Source organism: Notothenia rossii (assembly GCF_949606895.1).
Source record: "Notothenia rossii genome assembly, chromosome: 11".
NCBI lineage: Eukaryota > Metazoa > Chordata > Actinopteri > Perciformes > Nototheniidae > Notothenia > Notothenia rossii.
The window spans coordinates 48,808,738-48,832,032 of NC_136910.1; the positions used below are offsets into that span (position 1 = coordinate 48,808,738).

Sequence of the window (23,295 nt, forward strand, 5' to 3'; positions counted from 1 at the left end):
GAGCCAATACAGCAGTATTGTTGCACATGTTTATTTCTGTATATCTTGTCTATTTTTATGCAATTTAATATAATCTTACTCTACTTTAACAAGGTTTAATAGAAAAATGCTAATTTGTTTATTGTAGAATTAATTTGAATCTTTTTTTTTTTAAGATACAATGTGTGTGAAACTATGTTTATGTTATAGATGTTAACTGTCAAAAATGATACGGTTTGTAACCTCTTAAAGTGAATCTACTTGTTTATTAAACATTTTTTTAATGTTTCTTTAAATCCTGAAGGACTTTTATAGGGCTAAATGAAAAATGAATTTAGAAAAAAAAAGGTTAATTTATTTCCCATCCTGAATAATCCAATGACCACTGAGATCTATTTTTCAGGAAGCCCCAACTCCCAAAGTGGGAACCACCAGTATCAAAATTATAGAATATTTCATAAAATGTGAAAGAACTCAAAAACAGAAGAAGTGAATTACTTTACATTTATTTTTAGTAGAATAATAGTTGAGATGTCATACTAACTAACATAATGTTACACTGGCTCATACTGTACATCAAACCATAACACAACATAAACAATCATATTAAAAGCAATTAAATAAGTATGCAAACAAACACATTAAGTTAAATAATATAATGAATGTGTACCACTTGAATATAAATAAATAGGATTTTAAAAAAATCTTTCAAATCACTGTAGCAGAAACTGCAATTAGCTTATGATTCATGTTCTAATAAAAATCATCGAGGGTTACTAAGGTTATTTTAAATGTAGGCGCTCACTCTCAAACACTCTCATATTTACATGTGATTCAGATGGTGAGTTTATCACTGACAACTGCTATCAAAAATAATTAGGTTAGTGTGTGTGTGTGTGTGTGTGTGTGTGTGTGTGTATGTGTGTGTGTGTGTGTGTGTGTGTGTGTGTGTGTGTGTGTGTGTGTGTGTGCGTGTGCGTGTGCGTGTGTGCGTGTGTGTGTGTGAGATTTGCATACTAAAGTCAGTGTCAGTATGACGAACTGTTGCTAAGCAGTGTCGGTTGCTAGGTGGTGGAAGGGGGAGGGGAGACAGGTTTGCAGTTAGGTATGAAGTCTGAGGGCTTACCTCTGTGTGTGTGTGTGTGTATGTGTGTGTGTGTGTGTGTGTGTGTGTGTGTGTGTGTGTGTGTGTGTGTGTGTGTGTGTGTGTGTGTGTGTGTGTGTGTGTGTTTCCATGGACTTTTTTTGGTTTAAATATTGATACTGCACTGTGGGGGAAAAAATATGATTTCTACCATAAAAAAGCAATTTGGAGGTTATTTCAATCTCTTCACCACGTTAAAAAGGAAGGTGAATCGCAGTTAAACTAAAAGTCTAATATATAACATTTAATAATGTTGATCTTTTAATTATAATAAGTTACTAATTTATATACAGACCAAAAAATGCTGTCTAGCAGTGTAAGATTCAGCAATGGAATGAGGATTATGGGTAATTTATTTTGTCTTCGTTGCAGATTCATCAAGGTGCAAATATCTGGCAGGAGAACACAGAGTGCAAACGGAACACTCAGCTTTCCCCGGGACAATTACTGTATAATAGGCGGCAGGGGAAAGCCTTGTAGTTTTCTGGAATCCCTCTGTGTGCGTTCACATTTTTTTCCAGCTTCATTTTCACATTCTAGACTGGCTTTCAGGCCTCTAGCTCTTTTCTTTTATGTGCTCATATCTTCTGTTTCTTTATCAGTTCCTCTTAACATACTGTGCATCCCTAGCTGGTGTCGTTGCTCCTGTCAGATGGCGTCTGATCCAGTTGGGTGAAGGAGACGGTGGGGGTGTTGGCGGGGCGAGACACAGGCAGCCATTTGTACTCGAGGTCCTGAGATGGCGGGTCCAAACACCAGTCGTAGTGATTCAACAGGTACATGCACGCTTCCTGGGCAGCAAAAAAAGAAAAGAGCAAGCGTTCTTATTATCGCTGCACCAACCTAAATGTAACTGGATGATATGAAAAGTTAAAATGCAACAGTGATGGAAGTGATGAGTTATAGCAGTTGAAAAAAACAAATGTTAAACCAGAAGGCAAAGCGAGAGACTCCGCCAACGCTAAATACGTCTCCAACTTTTGAAGCTACAGCCTCCATAACACTCCGTTTGTTGTTTGTTGTTATTTGGCAGATTTTAAAGTAGGAGTGCAACGCAACACATTTTAGACGCCAAGCTGAAACTGAACATTTGGTCCCCAGCACTTTGACTCAAATCTTAAACATTTTCTGAAAATCTGTGATCATTTCAGCATTTATGGCAAAGCTTTGGCTGGTGGCTCCGGGAGACGTATTCATGCCTCTTATAGAATAGTATTAATTATATCCTGATAGATAAAAGGGAGGCTTTTGGTTCGATTTGAGGACAAAGTAAGCTAAGTATGAAGCATTATATGAGGCTGAGGAAAGAGGAGATGTCTGGGTAACACTGAACTGACTTTAAACAGGAAGGACAAGTAAATCATTCTTTATTTATAGTATTTGATTCTTTTTCATGGTCTTATTTATTTTAAGTAATGTATTGTCAGTTTCTTAAATTAATCGTTTTTTTATTATAACAATGCTTATTTTGTTGACTTCTAGTGTGAAAAATAATAAATAAGACTGTATAATTACATTCCCCCCCCCCCCCCCCGAAACAATTAATATCAAATTCTCATGTAATTTGTGATAAAGTTGAACAACTACAAACGCTGCTTATTTTTAATTCTCACTCAATAGCTTCCAGGTCTCATGATACTAAAGCTAACACTCCCTATTGCCACAGAGCAATCACATTCACCAGTATAACCCAGTTTGTCCCGCCTCCCTCCGCTTTTAGAATGAGGATGTTCCTGATAGAGGGGGAGGAGCAGGATGAATGAACAGGAGGATGGAGGAGGGGAGGAAAGAAGCGAGGGATTTGGGGAAAGATGGTGATGATGGGGGTGGGAGGAAGGATGGAGGAAGGATGGAGGAAGGAGGCGATGAGTCACTTCTCTGACCTAGATCCCTGTGGTCTACTTTTTTTTTTACTCTGATCACGCCCAACTGTGTGTGGGTGTGGGTGTGGGTGTGGGTGTGGGTGTGGGTGTGGGTGTGTGTTGGCATGTGCAAGTGGTCAGTCTTCTGACAGCCAATCAGACACACTCTACACCTAAGAGGTTTGTTAGAACTAACAGAGCAGGTTTATGTGAACATTATTAGTGCAAAAACAAGGTGATGGAGAGTGTGTGTGTGTGTGTGTGTGTGTGTGTGTGTGTGTGTGTGTGTGTGTGTGTGTGTGTGTGTGTGTGTGTGTGTGTGTGTGTGTGTGTGTGTGTGTGTGTGTGTGTGTGTGTGTGTGTGTGTGTGTGTGTGTGTGTGTGTGTGTGTGTGTATCTACATGTATCACATAGCAGTGTTGGCTTATGCTGGTAATATTGCCAAGAGCAACATTTTTACTAGAGAGACTTAGGGAGACGGTTTGACCCCGTTGCCATGGATGACATCATGTTTCTGGATTAATTCAGACTGATTGGTCAACGGTTGACCAGCCTGTGCAATCAAATATTTATGAATATATGAAAGAAACTGGTCAATATCTGATGACATTAAGTAAGAAGGAATTTATAAATATATCTAATGAAATGAATTTAGAAAAATATACATATTTAAAATAAGATGTATATATCATACAAATGTTTTTTTGTTTTTTTTCCTCTGAAGCACCTACTAGGGTTTTCAAAGGAAGTTGTAAATATCTGTCGTCTTTTTTTTATAATGTCATGACCCTGTAAAAAAGATATATAAAATTGTTGTTATTTTGGTTGCACAGGGGTTATTTATGGTGCTGCTAGACTGCTTGTAATTACAGTTACGTAACTCCTGTTATGTACAGCTGGTAGGCGAGCAAACTGTTTTGAAACTGCAGTGAAAGTGCTTGTTTGGAAAGGCTTAACGCCTACAAATACATATTGAAACAGAATTTTCCTTTGGATAAAAAAATGTTGTGAATTTTGGTCATTTTTTTCAAAGCATTTTGACTTTTGAACTCAAATATGTAAAGAACTTTAAGAAATTAAAAACATTAAGACGGATTTTCCACTGTCCATTTGGAGAGCATCAGTATGAGAGTTATGTGGGGCATACCTTATTCCGTTCAACCCACTCATTTGAGGAATAAAAGACAAGGAGCTAGGTTATCTATAATACGTAATCCAGTTTAAAATAATGAGATTGTCCTGCTGAACAAATAGGAGAGCTGAATGAGGAGAGAGCAGATCATTAAACCGCTTTGACATTTCACCGGAGCACCATTCAATCAGGCCAAACATTTACAATGACTCATTGTGTGTGTGTGTGTGTGTGTGTTGTGTGTTGTGTGTTGTGTGTTGTGTGTTGTGTGTTGTGTGTTGTGTGTTGTGTGTTGTGTGTTGTGTGTTGTGTGTTGCGTGTGTGTGCGTGTGCGTGTGCGTGTGTGTGTGTGTGTATGATTGAGTCATCGCTCAATTTGCATTAACAATGGCTTGCAGCAACACCCCCATAGTGTGTAGCTCATCAATAATCTGAGAAGACAACATAACGTTTCCGTTTTTGTAATCTGTTAAATAACATACTTGACAGCTAGGGTGGGTAATGTGTTTAAGAGACATTGTTGTCATATATGCAATTAGTTGGAATTCTCTTTACATCCTGACAGCAATCGATAAATGCAATTGTTCTGCTTTGACAAAAAGAAAAAGGACATTTTGAATCTTTCGCAAGAGAACAACCCTTAAAAGCACGGGCTGTCAGTGTTGTGAACGTTTGGTAGTATAGGTTTAGTACTTGTTTCATACAGTTCAGTATGTATCCAATTAAAACCTTTGGAATCTGTCTCCGTTTGTTTTCAGGTTGGTGTCACCCTTCAATCCACAGCTGTTTCCAGTAGGAACGTCCTCACATGGGAAATACATCTCTGTCCTTCCTGTTGTCACATGTGCGTATGTGTGTCCCCTGAGTGTAAAGGCAATGGTGGCTATGGAGAGCGCTGTGGGGACTGGCAGGTGTTTTTCAACAGGACAATATGTACCTGGGCTCTCTGACTCTCGTTCTGTAATGACTTATAAACACACACACACACACAGCCAAGCATTTCATCGTTCCCATGAGAAGTGCTCACGGTTCACTTCTCTATTCCTATATATATCTTTCTTCTTTCTTTGCCGTATTGTGTCAGTCCTCTAGAGTCTTAGTAGTGTTGTTGCTTCTATAATTGACACATAAGGGTTTTCCCAAAGAACTTCCCAATTGTCACTTCTGCTTTGGTTATACAGTACATTCCTATTGTGTGTGTGTGTGCGTGCGTGCGTGCGTGCGTGTGTGTGTGTGTGTGTGTATGTGTGTGTGTTTGTGACAGAGTTTTGAGCAAATAAATAAAATCACCTTAAGGAAGACATCTGTAAGTTTAGTTCCAATGCAGTTTCTTGGTCCGTTGCCGAATGAACACAGGAAGTGCTCCTGGCCTGCGTTCCTGCAATACAAGAAATACGTGGTTACAGATAAAAATGCAAAAAATTGTATTCCAGCATTAATAGAAGTTCACTTTGTTTATATCTCATTCAGAAATGAATGCGGGTGTGGGAAGGGAACATTCTAGCAGACTAGGCTTGGACTATATGTTGAATTTCCCTGTCTAACCCGCCAACTTTAACCAACCTATTGGTGATTGCTGATATATCTGCAGTATCTGTGTTTGTGGCCTGAGCTAAGCTTGGTTTAAGGGAGTCCCCAAACCCAATTTTCTGCAAATGTAATCATGGAAGAGCTTGGTGCAACAAAGAATACAAAATAACCTATAGAGTATAACTATAATTTTTGAACTTGTCGCAACCACAACCACACCAAAATGAACAATTAGAATACAAAAAATCTTCTTTAAGTGTCTATTATGTTTTAGAAAAATGATGAACACACTGATGTTGAAATGACTTCGAACTGGATAAATAGGACAATCCAAAGTGCATGTCATTGGCCTTGACTGAAGTCGTTGCTCTCTAAATGCTACATTTGGAGAGCTAGTTAGTTCTGTTTTGAGCATCAAGAGAAAATCACATGGACAGAAATAAACCGTCACAGCGCAGGCCTGAGACAACAACTTGACACAAGCTGACTCTCTGATTCTCCGCCATATCACTCTAACTATATATTTTTTCTTTAAAAAATATACAAAAAAAAGAGATTCTGGTTGTTTCCATCTGACAGGTTTGTCAACAGGCTTCTTATGCAGGCCTTCTCTCCCCTCTCACCACTAATGCATCCTGTCTTCCTGAAACCTGAGCTCTGATTAAAGGCAAACAGGAAGCATTAGCAGTGTGTATCGTCTGGGTCCAGTGTGTGAGAGGCTTTGTGTTTGTGAGAGATAGAGAGAAGGGAGAATGTTAGCTGTTCTCTGCAGCATCTGTCTAATGGTTTAATGTACAATTAGGTTCATCCTGAGAGAGCAAGATGTGCAGCAAGGCTGAGACAGGGAGAGAGAGGAAGTCTTGCAACACAGTCCATCATGAGTCTATATCAAATATGCTCAATGGGTCGCAAGGCAATGAAAGAAGTCTCATCTATTGTACAGTATCATTTATTTGTTCTTACTATATAGTATGAAAACAAAGCAGTTTAAAATGCCACAGCAGAGCTTTGAGGCTAATAAGAATAACATTGAATATTTCTTGTAAAGTATTTGTTGTTTTGAAGGCTTTAAAAGTCAAAAATGCTCAAAAACCAGATCAGACTTTGTGCCCATATATTCTTTAACTTTAATTCTATATACAATGAAGAAGTTGAAAAGTAACTGGTAATCAATTGTAAATTCAACTTATTCGAACTCAATTTATACTGTACCAAATTATTTAATTATTTCTAGCAAACTTTAAAGACATTTTAGGAAATTACAAACTTGTAAAATAAAACATCCAATCTGCTATCAGTGATGGATTATAAATATAAAAATGTACTCAAGTCTCGTACTTAGGTAAGTAATATTTTGATATACTTGTACTTTACTTTACTTGAGTATTTCCATTGTAATGCTTTCATAATACTTGTTACTACACTACATTCATTTAACACTAATAGTTAGTAGCTACTATTTACATATTCAAAAACATAATATGATAATATGATAGGACACAGTTTTGTACTACTAACCTAACCAGGATTTGAAAGACGAGCCGTTCTGCATACTGAATACTATTTTGATACTTGAAGGAAATGTTGCAGTTCTTAAATTATAAGTACGGTAGTATTATAAGGCTTTAAGAGTTTACTTTTACTTAGGAAAGGATCAGAGTACTTTTTCCACCTCTGTCTATCAGATTTAAATGAATAGAAAAATTCCTGAATGATACGTACAATTGTATTCTTCCATTAAAACACAGCCCATGAAACACCTACATAACCATGGTAACATTCTAAAAGGACTGAAATGCATACAGTGGTTAATTTATAGAATGGGAGAAAAACGTATCTAGCATCCAAAATCTAATTTGCTATCTTATATTTAAATGTTAATTTAAGCTTTTTTGTGTAGACAAAAAGGAAACTCCCATGTTCTGAGATTTATTCAAAACTAGTAACACAACCGGCTGCAGTAGATTGGATTTGTATCAGTGTTTGGTTTCCGATCCATTTATCTACGGCCGGAGCCTGTGTGGGCGTTTGGCTGAAAGGATGTTAACCTGCCGGCTCTACTATTAGCCTCCAACTGGAAAAGCACACAAACACACAGACCGATGATACAGCACACACACGAGCAAACAATATATGCAATTATGGCACAGAAGCACACACAGATGATGTGGTTAAATGTAGTTATTGTAGGTTGGGCTTGTTATGTAACAGGACTGCAGTCATTAAGTCAAACAGCCAGGTGGCAAGGAAAGGAGCCAGGCAACTATCAAGGCAGACAGGAAGAGAGTCTCCAGGAAGACGGACAGATGGAGAGAGAAAGAGGCAGGTAGGAGGAAAGGGAAACAGACCGGAAGGTAATTAGAGGGTTTAAAGAGTTCATACAGCAAACAAACAAACAGACAGACAGACAGAGAGAGAGACAGGAATATCCTGGGGTTGATGCACTGGTTTGAGCAGCAATTAAGACACAAACTAGAACAATATATAAATCCAAACTCCTGCACATACAATTATTTTATCTCCCATCCCAGAGTCAAACAGCTCACACATATAGTTGGATTTCGTAAAAAAATAGGATGAAAAATTTAGTTTTTAGTAAAGAAATACACAAAAGAGGGCATTTTTGGGGGTAATAAGTATTGAGTTTATCAATTTTGGGTTGTTATCAAAATCACCGTCCTTATTATAAATGTAAAGAAAAATAATAATTATAATCAAATTCAAACAGCCTGACAAGTTGAAATGGAATTAATATTCCCAAAAGTATCAAATATAGCAGGTAATAAGGTGAAAATATAAACGATAATTTATTTTAAAGTTCATGATTAATTAAATATTTTGCAAGTAAATGATTGATTAGTTGTAACGGCAGCAGCATCTGGGATTAAAGCAAACTTAACAGTTATTAATTGCAATGAAGGATCATTAGTGTGGCTCAATGTAATAGCTTTTGACCACAATGTAGATCTACACAGAAAGATGTGCTACTGTTTTTATTGGGATTTTATTACTTTGATACAACACAAGACTTATCCTGAAGTATCATGTTTTGAGCTATGAACACAATTTTAGGGCATGCCAATGTTACGTTTGTTATTATTTTTGTTATATTTTTCTTCATCCTTGCTAGAGTTTACATCATAATGTCTCCTATGACTCATTTCTAAACCCCATCCCAAGGGAAAGGGCAGGATGTACACACACTCACACGCCCCTCACCAACACAAAGTGCAAGGGGAATCCCCATTGGTAAAAACCAGTATGAGGTAGATAGTTACCATGGCAGCAGCTACCCGTCTATCCATTCATAGATGTATGTCATTAACATAGACTTCAGTCAATTTTAAATGTTACCCATTACCATTCATTGTGTCATGCATAAGCAGATCAGCACAAATATCTTCCTTTATCAATATATTTAAAGTGTAATGCATTTCCAAATATAATAATGAATATATTTTTCAAATATTATTATTCTAATGTATTCATCAATATTTTTTCTTTTTTTAGTGAAATAATTTTGAGGCTATAAAAAATATCTTGAATGGATGAATAATAATAAAAAAGGAAATATACTTTGAAACTTGATATATCCACCTTGTGACCTAGTAATTTAGGTTTGGCTGAAGAACACATTTAATTGTAAAATAAATCGTTTTTCTATAAACTGAATCATTGTTTGACCTTGACAAATGTTCACCAAGCAGTAGAGGACGATCAGACACTGCTTTATGATAATGGAAAAAAAAATGCCTAAACTGATGCAGTTAAAAGTGTGTGGGGGGGCTTCTTTTTACTTGTCAATGCAACTAAAATGATTTTAGTGTGTTTACAGTATTTAACAGGGAAGCCCCAGACTAAAAGAGGACATTTTTATTTTAGAGGAATCACCCAGCAGTATAGGATCATCTCTGACTCATGTTTCTGTATACCATCCGACTCCACAGGACACACACACACACACACACACACACACACACACACACACACACACACACACACACACACACACACACACACACACACACACACACACACACACACACACACACACACACACACACACACACACACACACACACACACACACACACACACACACACACACACACACACACACACACACACACACACACACACACACACACACACACACACACACACCCCTACCTGGGGGAATCCCTATTGGTAAAGAAGGTGTCAGGTGACTAGTTTCCATGGCAGCAGCTACCTACATACATACATTCATTCATAGATTCCCCTCACCCTGCTGCTCTATCGCCTGAATGAACAAGCATGAATGAGAATAAAAAGGTTGAATGGATGGAGTGGATGAATAGAAAATCGGTTCAATGAGAGAGTGAACTGGTAAATATCAGGTTCCATTTTTAACAGAGCAGGTAGCAGAACGAGTGAGAGATGAAAAAACAAAAGCTGTTAACATGTGTGTCCTTAGTATTGTTTTCCTCAAATCCAATCGTTATAGCTATCTCACCGTGCACTACAGCATATGTGAGAGTGATCCCGTCATATTTGAGCTTTATCTGCATCGATTGCCATGGCAACAATGTGGGCGTGCGTATATATGGGGTGATTTTACAATAAAAAAATCATGAAGCAAGCTGCAGTCTAGACTGAATATATTATGAGTCTGCTTTGAATGGAAATATTATTATGACTAAATGAATAGATGTCATTTCATGTATCTAGAAAAAACCCAAACTGTTGCCAACCTGCAATCTGATCAGGACTCATGAAATGGGCAAGATCATGGTCAAATATATAACTCAGCACGGTGTATTATATATTAATCAATTTGATATAGACTGTAGCTGCATAGATTTGTATTGAGTGCCATCACAATACCCACAGAGAGAGAGGATTATATTGTTTTTGTTTTGATGGGTTCATCAACATCGATTTGTGTATAAATGGTATAATATACAGTACACATACATGTAAAAACACTAAACCTCATACATTTTTCTTTTGAATTCCAATTACTACTTGTGTTGTGTTTCCTTTTCTTTTATCTTGAATGTATTAACTCTGTATCTCTTTACTGTAAGGAGTACGCACCACAATCCAATATCCGACATGAGGTCTAAGCTTAATAAACGGAAACCCTAAACAACAAATCTCAGCTCGTTACCTCCCGCTCCATCTCTCCGGCAGGAAGTCGTCCGGCTGCTGGAACACCTCCGGGTCCCGGTGGACGGAGTGGCTGATATAGATCGCCCCGTAATCCTTTGGGACATGAAACCCTGCGAGTGTGGAATCCTAAACACACACAGAAGGAGAAATCACATTTTTATATCCTAGTGTGAAAACGGATAATTCACTGAGAGTTGGAAAGTAAGATGTTCTCCTAAATGACCATTACTGAACCTGATTGGATAAACGTACTGCTAATGTGTTTTGCATTTTTTTTTTTTTTACCTTTTATTATCAAAGCGCTTGTATTTCAAAGACTCAAAGCAGATGTGTCTGTCATGACATTTTAGAAAATGTAAACACAATGTTACCTGCAATAACGCAACTTATATGCTTTAATATGTTATTAAAAAACCTTTTTACCAAAACATTATGGGAGTTATCTTCAAAACTGATGTGCTTCTCAAATGAAACATTTGTTCCACTTTTAATAAAATGTCCCCTAGTGGATTTTCACTAAGCTTTTTATTGAAAGGATTCAACTAGGGGCAAAAAGACCACTCGCCCATTTGTTGCCCTTTTAATTCACCTTTGCACTACATCCATTAGTAGCTGCACTAATGGACTGCCACAGAACAGGATCACTGTTTTGTGTTTCTTCTCCGCTTCTCTTTTCTGGAGTGGAGAATCTTTTAACAATCTTTTTATTTTTGTACTGCTTCTCACTGAGAGATGCCTCTGCCATTGCCGAGTTCATTTCTCTCCCCCTCTTGTTCTAAGACACACACATGCACAGTAAACACACTATTGCATATTTTAGTTCTACCTGGATGAAGCTTCTACTTTTTCCACCTGATCGTGAATACTAATAATCTCTGCCTTTCCTAGACGCCTCCCTGCACACACTAACATCTCATAAACTCTTTACCCTCCAGTTCACACTTGCTTTTCTTTGTAACACTGGTGTTTGAGGTTATAAAAAAGGTATTGTCAGAAGTGAGGGCAACTCTTTCTGTTTGGGATCCTTGTTAATCATTTTATGTTAAAACATAACTGAGTAGAAAGGAAGATTTAAAATCGCATGTCATTCTTATCTGGCAAAAATTATTTTGCTCCAGGATATAATCATTAAAACAGGCTTAAAACCCTTAAAATGTCAATTAAACAAGGGCTACTGAAATTGCTGAAGTCACACTTGTATTGGCTAACGCTCCAACACGTTGAACGTGATTGGCTAAGGGATTGGAAATCTTTAACGGGTTGACCCAGACCCGGCGCCGTGGGGGCCAGGGCCAGGCCCTCCCATCTGACATTCCTGCCCTCCTCCAATAAACACATTTGTTTTTATTATAAAAATATTATTCTTTTTTTTAATTATAAACTGTGAACTTTAGTGCTACGATGTATGTGATGTCAGATATTAATATAAGAGTAATAAATGAAAATCAGCTATGAAATACTATATGACATTAAAACAAGAATACAGTTTAAAAGGAGAGTGATTAGTAAAATATCCATAAAGAAAAATCTGTTTACAGTTCTGTTTCATATGGGTGTCGCTGTCGAGAGATGTATTCATAGATCTCTTGATGTTGCTCTCAAAATGCACCAGATTGATGCTTTTAACTTCAATATTTAAAAAAAATCTTCCCGGGGGAGCATGCGACCGGACCCCCTAGGAGGTTAGGTCCACCCCCCACTAAAAATAAATAGCTCTTTACCCTGCTTACACCTGCCTTGAGCTGATTATCAAGCCTTCATTGTAGAAGTCGCAGGTGTACTGTGTATGTGCGTGTGGGGAGTGTTGCAGTAGAAAATTCAGCTGTAGCGCCCGGGACATTAATGGGAAACCCTAAATGTCTGATCACGTCAAGCTACCCCACAGCACCCCCAAAACAAAATCTCTGGCGCCGCCACTGGCCGCGGCACATGGCGGTTTTGTGTGCCTCCCATGAAAATCATATGCCCTCTCTGTAGATTTGTGCTGGCGCGGGTCTTGGTTGACCAATCACAAATGAGTCGGCTAGCTAACCAATCAGAGCAGACTGAGTTCTGGTTTCAGACAGAGGGTGAAAAGAGGTGCTGCAGCACAGACAGTATGAGAAAAATAAAGAGCTTTTTGAACATTAAAGCATGTAGACTTATTACAGTAGTGGCACAAAGTACAAAAATGAACCTGCAATTTAGAATAATATGTCCTCTTTGAGAAACATTTGTCTTACATCAAAAAAGGACTTTGTTATATCCTTTTAAGTGAAAAACAATCCTAAATAATGTAATCGTAATAAATGATAAGGTCCCCCTGCATCAATAAAGGCTGAACGTAAAAACATTCTATAAAAAAAGATAAAGAAAAAGGATTTGATTCATCTGGATTTGGTTACATTATGTAGGCAATATTGGCTCTTTGTCATCAATTGCAACTGTAAGTAGTCTCAAAAAGAGCTACTTTTGTACATCTACTATTTTTATATTGTCTACTTGATCCAGCATAGATATTGTTGAACTCTTTCCCCCTTGATAATAACTAATCCATGTTGCGTTTTTGTATATTCTTCTATATCCTGACCCTTGTGGATTCCTAATTCTTTCTTCTCTAACACCCACTAGTCAGGAACCAGTATCCTAACGAGTCTGTCAGGAATCAGAGTGTACCGGTGCGTTTGCCAGAATTGACAAATGACTTTCCACTCGACTTCACAGAGTCACCAGCAGCGCACATCAATCCCACCGCCAAGCTCCGGCCACCCCACACCCTTCCTTCCTTCCGGGGAAGCGGAGCCAATCAATCGCAGAGACGGATCGATTGCTCTGATTGAGCTGTTATGTAAGTCTGTTTGATGAGGTCATAGTGATCAAAACAGAGCCGGTGCGAGGGTTAGCAGCAGTCCAATAAAGAGACGGGACTTTGCTACATTTGGGATTCTATTGACTCACAGTGTTGAGGTCAAACCAGAAAGCAATCACTTTAATTCCTAAAAATCAATGGTGGAACAAATATACAGTAGGCCTACGGAATATCAGCTGCTTATGTGTATAGCACGCAGATGTACACAACATAACAGGTCATAAACGAGAATATTAAAAACTGAAATAGATAATAAGTCAGTAAACAAATGGATATGATGGCTGCATGGAGCTTTTTAGAATAAACAAGGCATGTACATGTTATAAAACAGGCATGCAGTAAATACCAGTCCAAATAAATGCCAGTTACATGTCTAATGACATTTCACGTATCATGTTGCCATTAAAACACATGCTGCTTAAATAGTGTGAGTCAGACCTCTGTGAGAACGGACATGCATGTTAGTTTTAATAAATGTAATGGCACTTGTTTACCTGTCTTGTTCTACTGCACTTTCTGTCACACCTGCAGAAAAACGTTCCAAAAGAAAAGTCTCAAATAAATCTTAAAAAATCACTATTAACTAAAAGTAAGATTGACCATCTGGCATTATTTAGTGCAGGACTTGTAATATTTACTATAAAGTGTTTGTGTTTCAAAATTGGTAGTGTTCCGGACACACAAGAAGACATTGACAGTATATCATTTTATCTACAAAGTAACATGTGATGTCGCCATCTAGTGGAGAGGAGAGTGAGGCAGAAACCGCTAAACATAAGGGGAACATAACTCCATAAAAAAAGAACAAATAAGACTCTCATGATGTGTACAGAAGGAGGACTTTTAGCACTAAAGTGAGTTAAGAACAGGTTCTGCCTCGAAGAAATTAAGTTACCCTGTGATGATTTAATGTTAAACTTCATAGTTGTGTCATTAATTTCATTCAACATCCTTAAAATACTTAAGTAGCAGTAACATTTTCCAACAATAATGGCCATGAAAACATTTCAAAACCTAAATTCTTAACGCTTCAACATTTGTGCAGTGCAGACAATTATTTGTAAAGACCCAATCTGATTGTGAAATGGCTTCATAGAAGAGAAGGTCCTATAAGTAATACTGGATCTCTCAAACTTAAAGGTCCCATGTCATGGCCATTTCTACTCATCATAATTTCATTGTTGAGGTATACTAGAATAGATTTAGATTGTGACATTTTCCAAAATCACATTGGTTTCTCATACAGCATCTCTGTATAGTATGTGTATTCACTCTCTGTCCTAAACGGCTTGTTGGAGCTCCTGCCCCCCCTCCTGTGAGCCCACTGTGCTCTGATTGGTCAGCTCGCTCACTCTGTTCTGATGAGTCCACCACCGTTACAGTGGAACATCAGTGATTATGTGTTACGATGGCGTTTGTTAGCAACCAGAATATGACACCAGTAAGGACAAACAGATGAGAATGCTGCGTGGGGTCTGGGTGCCGTGTTGGCGAGACGTTGCACGGCTCGCTACTGCGAGGAGCGGACAGTGTGAGCTGGGTTAATTTCCTGCTTGCTGCGTGGGATCTGCGAGACAGTGAGACATCGTGAATGGACAAGGGAAGGGGGGGGTGCTGAGGGGGCTGCAGCACCCCCATCTGCGAGGCTCCCCCCCGCACCCCCAAACGCAGCGCACCAACGGTGTAAGTCCGCCACAGTTTCGCCGCTTTCGAGACTCCACTAGCACTCGCACCCCCCCAGCGCCTCACAGTTTCGCCGCTGAGAGTGTGTCTGTGTGTGTGTGTGCGTGTGTTGTGTGTGTGTGTGTGTGTGTGTGTGTGTGCATGTGTGTGTGTGTGTGTGTGTGTGTGTGTGTGTGTGTGCATGTGTGTGTGTGTGTGTGTGTGTGTGTGTGTGTGTGTGTGTGTGTGTGTGTGTGTGTGTGTGTGTGTGTGTGTGTGTGTGTGTGTGTGTGTGTGTGTGTGTGTGTGTGTGTGTGTGTGTGTGTGTGTGTGTGTGTGCGCGTGCGTGCGTGCGTGCGTGTGTGCGTGTGTGTGTGTGTGTGTGTGTGTGAGTGTGTGTGTGAGGAGCTCCACGGATTGGTTCATTTGGACCAATGGGTCCATTTGAGTATGGTCACGTCACTGTACCCAGGAAGAAAACGAGAAATCTCCAACGAGGCGTTCTGGGGCAGCATAGACAGGTATTTTCTGTGTTAGAGTTTTACTCGCTACAGGGTGTACTTTGAGGGTTTGTGACTCTGCAGACCGTTTACATGCAGAAAAAGCTACATAACACACAAGGGGATGGTTAATAACCAGAAAAGCATGACATGGGACCTTTAACAAAGGATAAGAAGTAATCAATACTTTTGAACACGTACAAATAAACACTGTGCCACCAGGTGAACAGTCCTACCTTATCAGCTATTCTTCTTCAACCAATAAAAGGAGGCCAAAGTCTCTGAACCTCCAGCAGCACTAAGTGCAGGTAATCAGGGTCTTCTAATAGTCGGCGGCGGGTCTGCTCGTGAACAAGGAGGTAAATGTTCATGTTATTTAAAAGCTATAAGACAAAGGGCTAGTTAATGTATGGCACGGATTTATAGTTATTCCATAGGCCACATTTTTGCTCAGGTGAAAAATAAATAATTTGTTATCGTTTTTTCCTATCAGCGAGCACAGTTTAGACGTTGTTTGTTTACCTGCGGGTCTCCACTGAGAGCCAGTGTGAAGGAGGTGAGCAGCGAGGCCAGAGCTTTAGGGATCAGAGCTGAGATGAACAGCAGGAGATGCTGGGAGGCAGAACTGGAGTCTGGCAGCGGCAAAGAACCAAGGGAGCCGACAAACCTAGAAGGAGCCGAAGTAGCAGAGAGGAGGGAACATTATTGAGATCAAAATGCCATATCAACAAATCACTACCAATTCATATCACAGTAATTATATACAATCCACACATAAAGGAGATGAAAGGCCTCTGATTTATGGCAGAGAGGGGGTATAGTTATGCATAAATGCCACTAAGTTGAGCAGTAAGCATCAAAACATCAGATTTTACCAATAAGATTTAAAGGTCCCCTATTATACTGTTTTTCATCAATATATTATAGGTCTCAGATATATACAAAACATGTCTCTGAAGTGTTTGGCTCCAAACACCAAACAGATCATTGCAGCATCCCATAATCCCCTCTGTTTCAGCCATGTTTCCAAAGTGCTGATTCTCTGTCTGTTACTTTAGATGAAAATAAGGAGCCCCTCCCCACGCCCCTCTGAGAGATATTTGGTTTCAAAGAACACAATGGTGCTCTAGGAGGAGATTCAGGTGGGGGGGGGGGGGGGGGGGGTTACCTTGGTTGGCGATTGGCTACTGGTTACACAAGCCAAAAAAACGTTATGACATCATAAAGTGGCCAAAATCTGATCAACTCATTTTTAGACAGGTTTTTATAGAAATGGATCAGGACAAAAAGAAAGCAAATCTTTTTTCCTGAAACTTTCAGAATCTCTTTACACACAGGGGACACATAATGCATAATAGGTGACCTTTAAGTAGTATCAAAATATCTGATATTAGTCATGTTTCCATGTACCCGTAAAAACTAAGAGAAGCTGGTTTCAGTTTAAAAGTATGATGAGGGCAGACTAAGCAGAGGAAGATCAAAAACCTTAAAAAAGGAACTGTGTGTTTAAGACAGTTACATACAGTGCAACATTTGCCGTCTCACCCCTGTTTGTCATTCTCTAGTTTGTCTTTGATGATGTCCATCAGTTTGTCTCTGGCGTCCAGAGCTGTGGAGTAACCAGACGACCACAGAGGAACCTTCAGGCTGACGGGGGCCGAGATCAGACCTGGGGGGCAGGGGAGGAGTTCAGCAAATTTATAAAGATAGGAAAAAACACACAAAAAAAAGTCATAATTGAATGTTCTGAAATATAAGAGGGGAAGTTGAAAATGTTGCAACAATATATTGCAGAACAACAACGCCAACTTACTTTTGTCTTACTGCTGTAAAAACAGGATATTGTGCAACAGTTTACTTTCTATCATAGGGAGCACTTAGGAAGGTCAGGGTAGTTATGCGTCCTGACCTAGCTGCTTATTTGTACACAATAAAAGGGTATTAGTTTTGTTTTTGTGTACTTGTATAAATTCCACATGTATATATATTTTTCATCTTTTATTTTGTATTTTCATATTTAAATTTGTTATGCTATTTTATTTCTATTTCTGACATATTTTGGACTGTTTATTTCTTGTACCTTCATTTTTATTATGTACATTGCCTTGTGTTTTTTATGCTGCTGCAACGCAAACATTTCCCAAATTGGGATCAACAAAGTACCTATCTATCTATCTTCTAGCTATCTATCGATCTCTACACAGCATATGAGTGTGTCCCTACCATGCCAGTGCAGGGTGCAGAGCTGACTGATTTCCTGGAAGAGTTCAGGCTGCTCCTCCGCTCGTACATTCAGAAAAAGGCCCAACACCAACTCTGTCCCCAGACGCTTAAAGGCAGAGTACACACACTGTGGCTGCCCACTATACACACACACACACACACACACACACACACACACACACACACACACACACACACACACACACACACACACACACACACACACACACACACACACACACACACACACACACACACACACACACACACACACACACACACACACACACACACACACACACACACACACACACACACACATACACACACACACACACACACACACACACACACACACACAGACACACACACACACACACACACACACACACACACAAACAAATACAAACCACACATCATGAAGTTGTATTTTTTTTTACAGCTACATTTTATATTTAGTTTGTTAAACCATTTGCAGTCCTGCTTTATACGTGCCTAAAGAATGAATGTGAATGCTTTTTAGAGTGGTGGAGGTTTGTGTTACCTGATAGAGAGGTCCTTCAGACAGCGCTCACACACACTGTGGAGTTAAAGAGTTGGAACACACACACACACACACACACACACACACACACACACACACACACACACACACACACACACACACACACACACACACACACACACACACACACACACACACACACACACACACACACACACACACACACACACACACACACACACACACACACACACACACACACACACACACACACACACACGTTGAAGTAGTTCCAAGAGTCTTGATGTACTTGTCAGTGCATTTTGCAACATCCCGTACATTATGACAATAAATAAGCAACATTTGATAAACCAGCATTTCAATCATTATATTTTACACAGTGTCATTATTTTAGGGATTTGTTGCTCCACACACGAGACACGAGGAGAGCTGGAGCTTTGATGGCAAACACTGATGGTTTATTTGGAGCTTCGGCCGGAGAATTCACAAGACATGTCACGGGCCACGGTTTGACCACACGGTAGAGATGCCACAATCAATTCTGAAGAACTCTACTCCAGACCCATGTATTTAGCTAGTTCAGAGAGAATAATCAACATTGTGCATAACAAGATAGAATGATAACACCTCTATCAGCTGACGCCAACAGGCAGGAACAGGGAGACAGAACACTGAGAACACAGCAGCCCAGGTTACAGGTGCGTGTGCTCAGTCTGGACAGTTTAAACTGAAAGTTATGGGCCTTGGAAATTATTCCCTGACACATAGATCTAACATTTGGTCAGTTCTTCCTAAAAGTAGTGTTGCAGACCATGTCATACATACATAAACACAAAGTAATTCACATCAACAACATATAATACAAAATAATGTTGTTACTTTTTTTTTAAAACGAGTGACAATACCTGGTGATATAGTCATTTGATGATTTCAAACAACTTCCTGTGAACAGGCTGGAGAGAGACAGACGGAGAAGACATGCCTCCTCACCTAAAACAGACAAATGCAAATGACTCATTTTTGAAGATCTACATTCAAGCACTTATTTTGAGTGGATTTTGACATGGCATTTCGTCTTTTAGGCCAGAATCATCAGTGGATGCATCTTGGGAAGTACTGTTTGCTTTAGAATATGTTTTCGTATGTTAGTCATACAGTAACCTATGTATTTTTTGTGTGTAACATCACTCAAACTTGCTCTAGTATAAAACAAATGTCTGCTACATTGAAAGCTCTAGTTTGAGCTATTTGTGTTTTTGCATTTGTATGTGTTTACCATTTGTGGTGATAACGGTGTCACCATACATGTTGGTCATCAAGTCAGTTGGATCCTTGAGAAACAAGTTGGATTTCTCTGAAACACACAAGGTACATTTTTTTTAAACAAACACACACATCATTTCAGTGTATCAAACACACAATGCCCATGTCAGAGTTTGTTTATGGCAGATGGTGCGCATGTAAAAAAAGAGAGGTGGAAGTGTAACAGATATCCAGTTCTAACGTAACAAAATACCAGAATTTAATAATGCAAATACATCTCTTTATCGAAAACACAGCAGGGATAAACAACACATGACATCACAAATAAAGTCATGGTTGGAAATACTTGTGGTATATGATTTCAGTATGTTTACACAAGGAATATAATAATAAATGATAAGCAAAGTCGTTTTTTTAAGGCTGTGTTTAAGGTAAATCCTGGTAGAAGAAGAAGATGGACTTTCTCATGGGGAGATTGTTTCTCTGCATTTGACCCATCCTCGTGTTAGGAGCAGTATGCTGCCATTTTAAACGGCGCCCGGGGAGCAGTGTAGGGAATGGTGCCTTGCTCAGGGACACCTCGGCACTTGGTTTTTGCCAGGACTTGAACTGGTGACCTTCCAGTTGCCAAGCCAACTCCCTATCGACTTTGCCACCACCGCCCTAGTAGAACGAGATTATAACAACTCAACTGAAATGTTAACTGCAATCTTACTTTGTCTTACATTTAAATGTCATGCAATATGTTTGACTGAATGTTAAACCTTGTAAATGTATAACTCCTTTGTATTATACCTCTGGCACAAGGATTTTGTTTGGGAAAGCTATGTTATTTCAACAAATGCATTACCTCATCTAATTTAACCCCCTATTTCCCCCTTATATTCCTACAGGAGATGATTTTTCTGGTTTTGCTTCTATATCTTCATTTTAAAATGTTATTACAAATAGGAAATTAATTAATATCATAATTATTATATATTGTTGTACAACTAATACATTATGCTGAAGGGTAGCACACTTTAATAGAGCTTTACATCAGTAACAACCCCCCTTTTTCTCTCCAGGAACATCACAAGTCTTTCCCATGACTGATCAGACTAATCTCAGGGTGATTTTTACTCCATATATAGGGGGATTTTCCTGGTAGGTCTACTTCTTTTTTTTTTCTTGGCCTGAGACCTAAATCTGACTCACCACCCTGAGGCTAGTGAGACAAGGAGACAATATGAGCTCACTAGAAACTATAGATACACTAATTACACTGTAATATGTCTGTGTGTTAACATATACTTAAACCAAAAGGCTATATGCGTAGGCCTATAATGTTAGCAGCTGTGACTGACAGACCATTTTTATTTATTGTTTTCTTTAATGAGGGGCAGCTGAATAAGATGTTCTTCTCCCTGCTCCTTTCCATCAAATTGCTTAAAGAGTACATGTTTTGTTTTAAAATAATTGCAATGAGTGGAATTAAATAATAAATATTAAATCATCTGCAATTAAATTACCCATGATGCCCTTCACTTAAAATGTTATTTGTACAGTCTTATTTGCTGTTGGCAACCAAACACGCACTTTGAGCGGTCCTCTGAGGATGCAGATGCTCACCTGTGGCGTACACACTTATAAACACACCGACACACACCACATACCACACAGCAGCTCTCTCGTGCCCTGCACCGAGCAGATGAAGGCAGTCGGTCTGTTCAGTATGCGGCACTGGAACACTCTGCTCCGGTGTTTCTCGACTCTCTGCCGGCAGAAGCGCACCGGGTCCCGGTAGAACTCCAGCGACTTGTCCCCGAGCACCGACACGCCGGCATTTCCTGGTAGTTTAGACATTCACGGTAACGCACTTTCGCTACAATAAAAAAAAGAACTGCTGGATTCAATGAGGCTGTTAACGAGTCGTTGCTTACACGACAGTTCTCTTTACTAAAGTTCGGTGTAAATTCAGCGTTAATGCCGCTGTCATCGCCTGTTAATCATTCTAATCCGCGCGAGTCTACCTGAGTGTCAAATATCTGCTTTCTCATTGTTTTCCTCAGGTAATCGTAACCTGACGTGTGACGCGTTCAGGTGATTTCCGTAATTTAGTGATGCGCTACTGTATGTGTTGTTACTTTGTCATTATAAAGCCTACACTTGCAGCATGACTTCTGCTTCTATTGTATGTTTCTATTACTGTCTCTGATGGGTTTTTGGGAAGGCTAATCTTAAAGGGCCAGCACCGTTTTTTTATTTACAAAATTATACTATATAAAACAGTTCAGGTATAAAAGCAGCACCCACAGAACATATGTTGGCGATACTATATGAAAATAATAAAATTAGATATCTACAAGATTTAAAAAGAGAAAATGGTATACATAGCCTATAAACAAATAAAAACATAGCCTATTAAAGGTCCCATGTCATGGCCATTTCTACTGATCATAATTCCATTGTGGAGGTATACTAAAATAGATGTATATTGTGCAATTTTCCAAAATCGCATTGGTTTTCGCATACAGCATCTCTGTATGTGCGCCCAGTGGCCGTCTGCGAGACAGGGAGACACAGTGAAACCCAGCCTAAACACACAACACACACACACACACACACACACACACACACACACACACACACACACACACACACACACACACCACACACACACACACACACACACACACACACACACACACACACACACACACACACACACACACACCGACTCACAGCCTCGCCACGTCACGCCGTCTCAGGGAGGAGAAATCGGTGAAGCAGCAGCTGAGAAAAGTTTGAGTGTGTGTGTGTGTGTGTGTGTGTGTGTGTGTGTGTGTGTGTGTGTGTGTGTGTGTGTGTGTGTGTGTGTGTGTGTGTGTGTGTGTGAGGAAGTCCGCGGATTGGTCAATTTGGACCAATCCACGGACTTAACGTAACGGCTCTGTGGACCATGGGTCACTGTACCCTGGAAGAAAAAGAGAAATCTCCAATGAGGCGTTCTGGGGCAGGTCGAGCGAGCGAGGGAGAGAGAGCGCGTGCAGTTTGCGCACGGAGCAGGAGTTTTATGAGAGAAAATATATTTCTCTGTGCTCAAAAATGTTCATGTGCGCGCTCTTTTTCTCTATTTTCTATGCTCTACATGTCTCATTGCGTGCTCAGGATAGAGGCACAAATATAACGCCATACTACAGGGTGTACTTTGAGGGTTTGTGACTTTACAGACCGTTTACATGCATAAAAACCTTCATAACACACAAGGGGACGGGTAATAACCGGAAAAGCATGACATGGGACCTTTAAAGCAGTGGTTTCAAGAAGGGGAAATTACCATAGTCTCTTTGGGGGAAACTTCTGTAGCAATTGGAAACAGGACTCAGAGAGACACGAGAAGAGCTTGAGCTTTGATGGCAAACACGGACGGTTTATTTGGAGCTTCGGCCGGAGAATTCACAAGACATGTCACGGGCCACGGTTTGACCAC

At 39.5% G+C, this 23,295-nt stretch overlaps 1 protein-coding gene across 1 annotated transcript; it reads right to left on the bottom strand.

Moving 5' to 3' along the window:
* Positions 1–469: 469 nt before the first annotated feature.
* LOC307024916 (uncharacterized protein) lies at positions 470–22,353 on the bottom strand. Its single transcript, XM_079659417.1, is given in 12 exon segments — positions 470–1,914; positions 5,408–5,495; positions 10,800–10,927; positions 16,048–16,065; positions 16,069–16,152; positions 16,334–16,478; positions 17,357–17,480; positions 18,035–18,174; positions 18,579–18,614; positions 19,466–19,550; positions 19,837–19,914; positions 21,479–22,353. Coding segments are annotated over 12 exon segments (1,281 nt in total). The 5' UTR covers positions 21,669–22,353; the 3' UTR covers positions 470–1,749.
* Between the last annotated feature and the right edge of the window lie 942 nt (positions 22,354–23,295).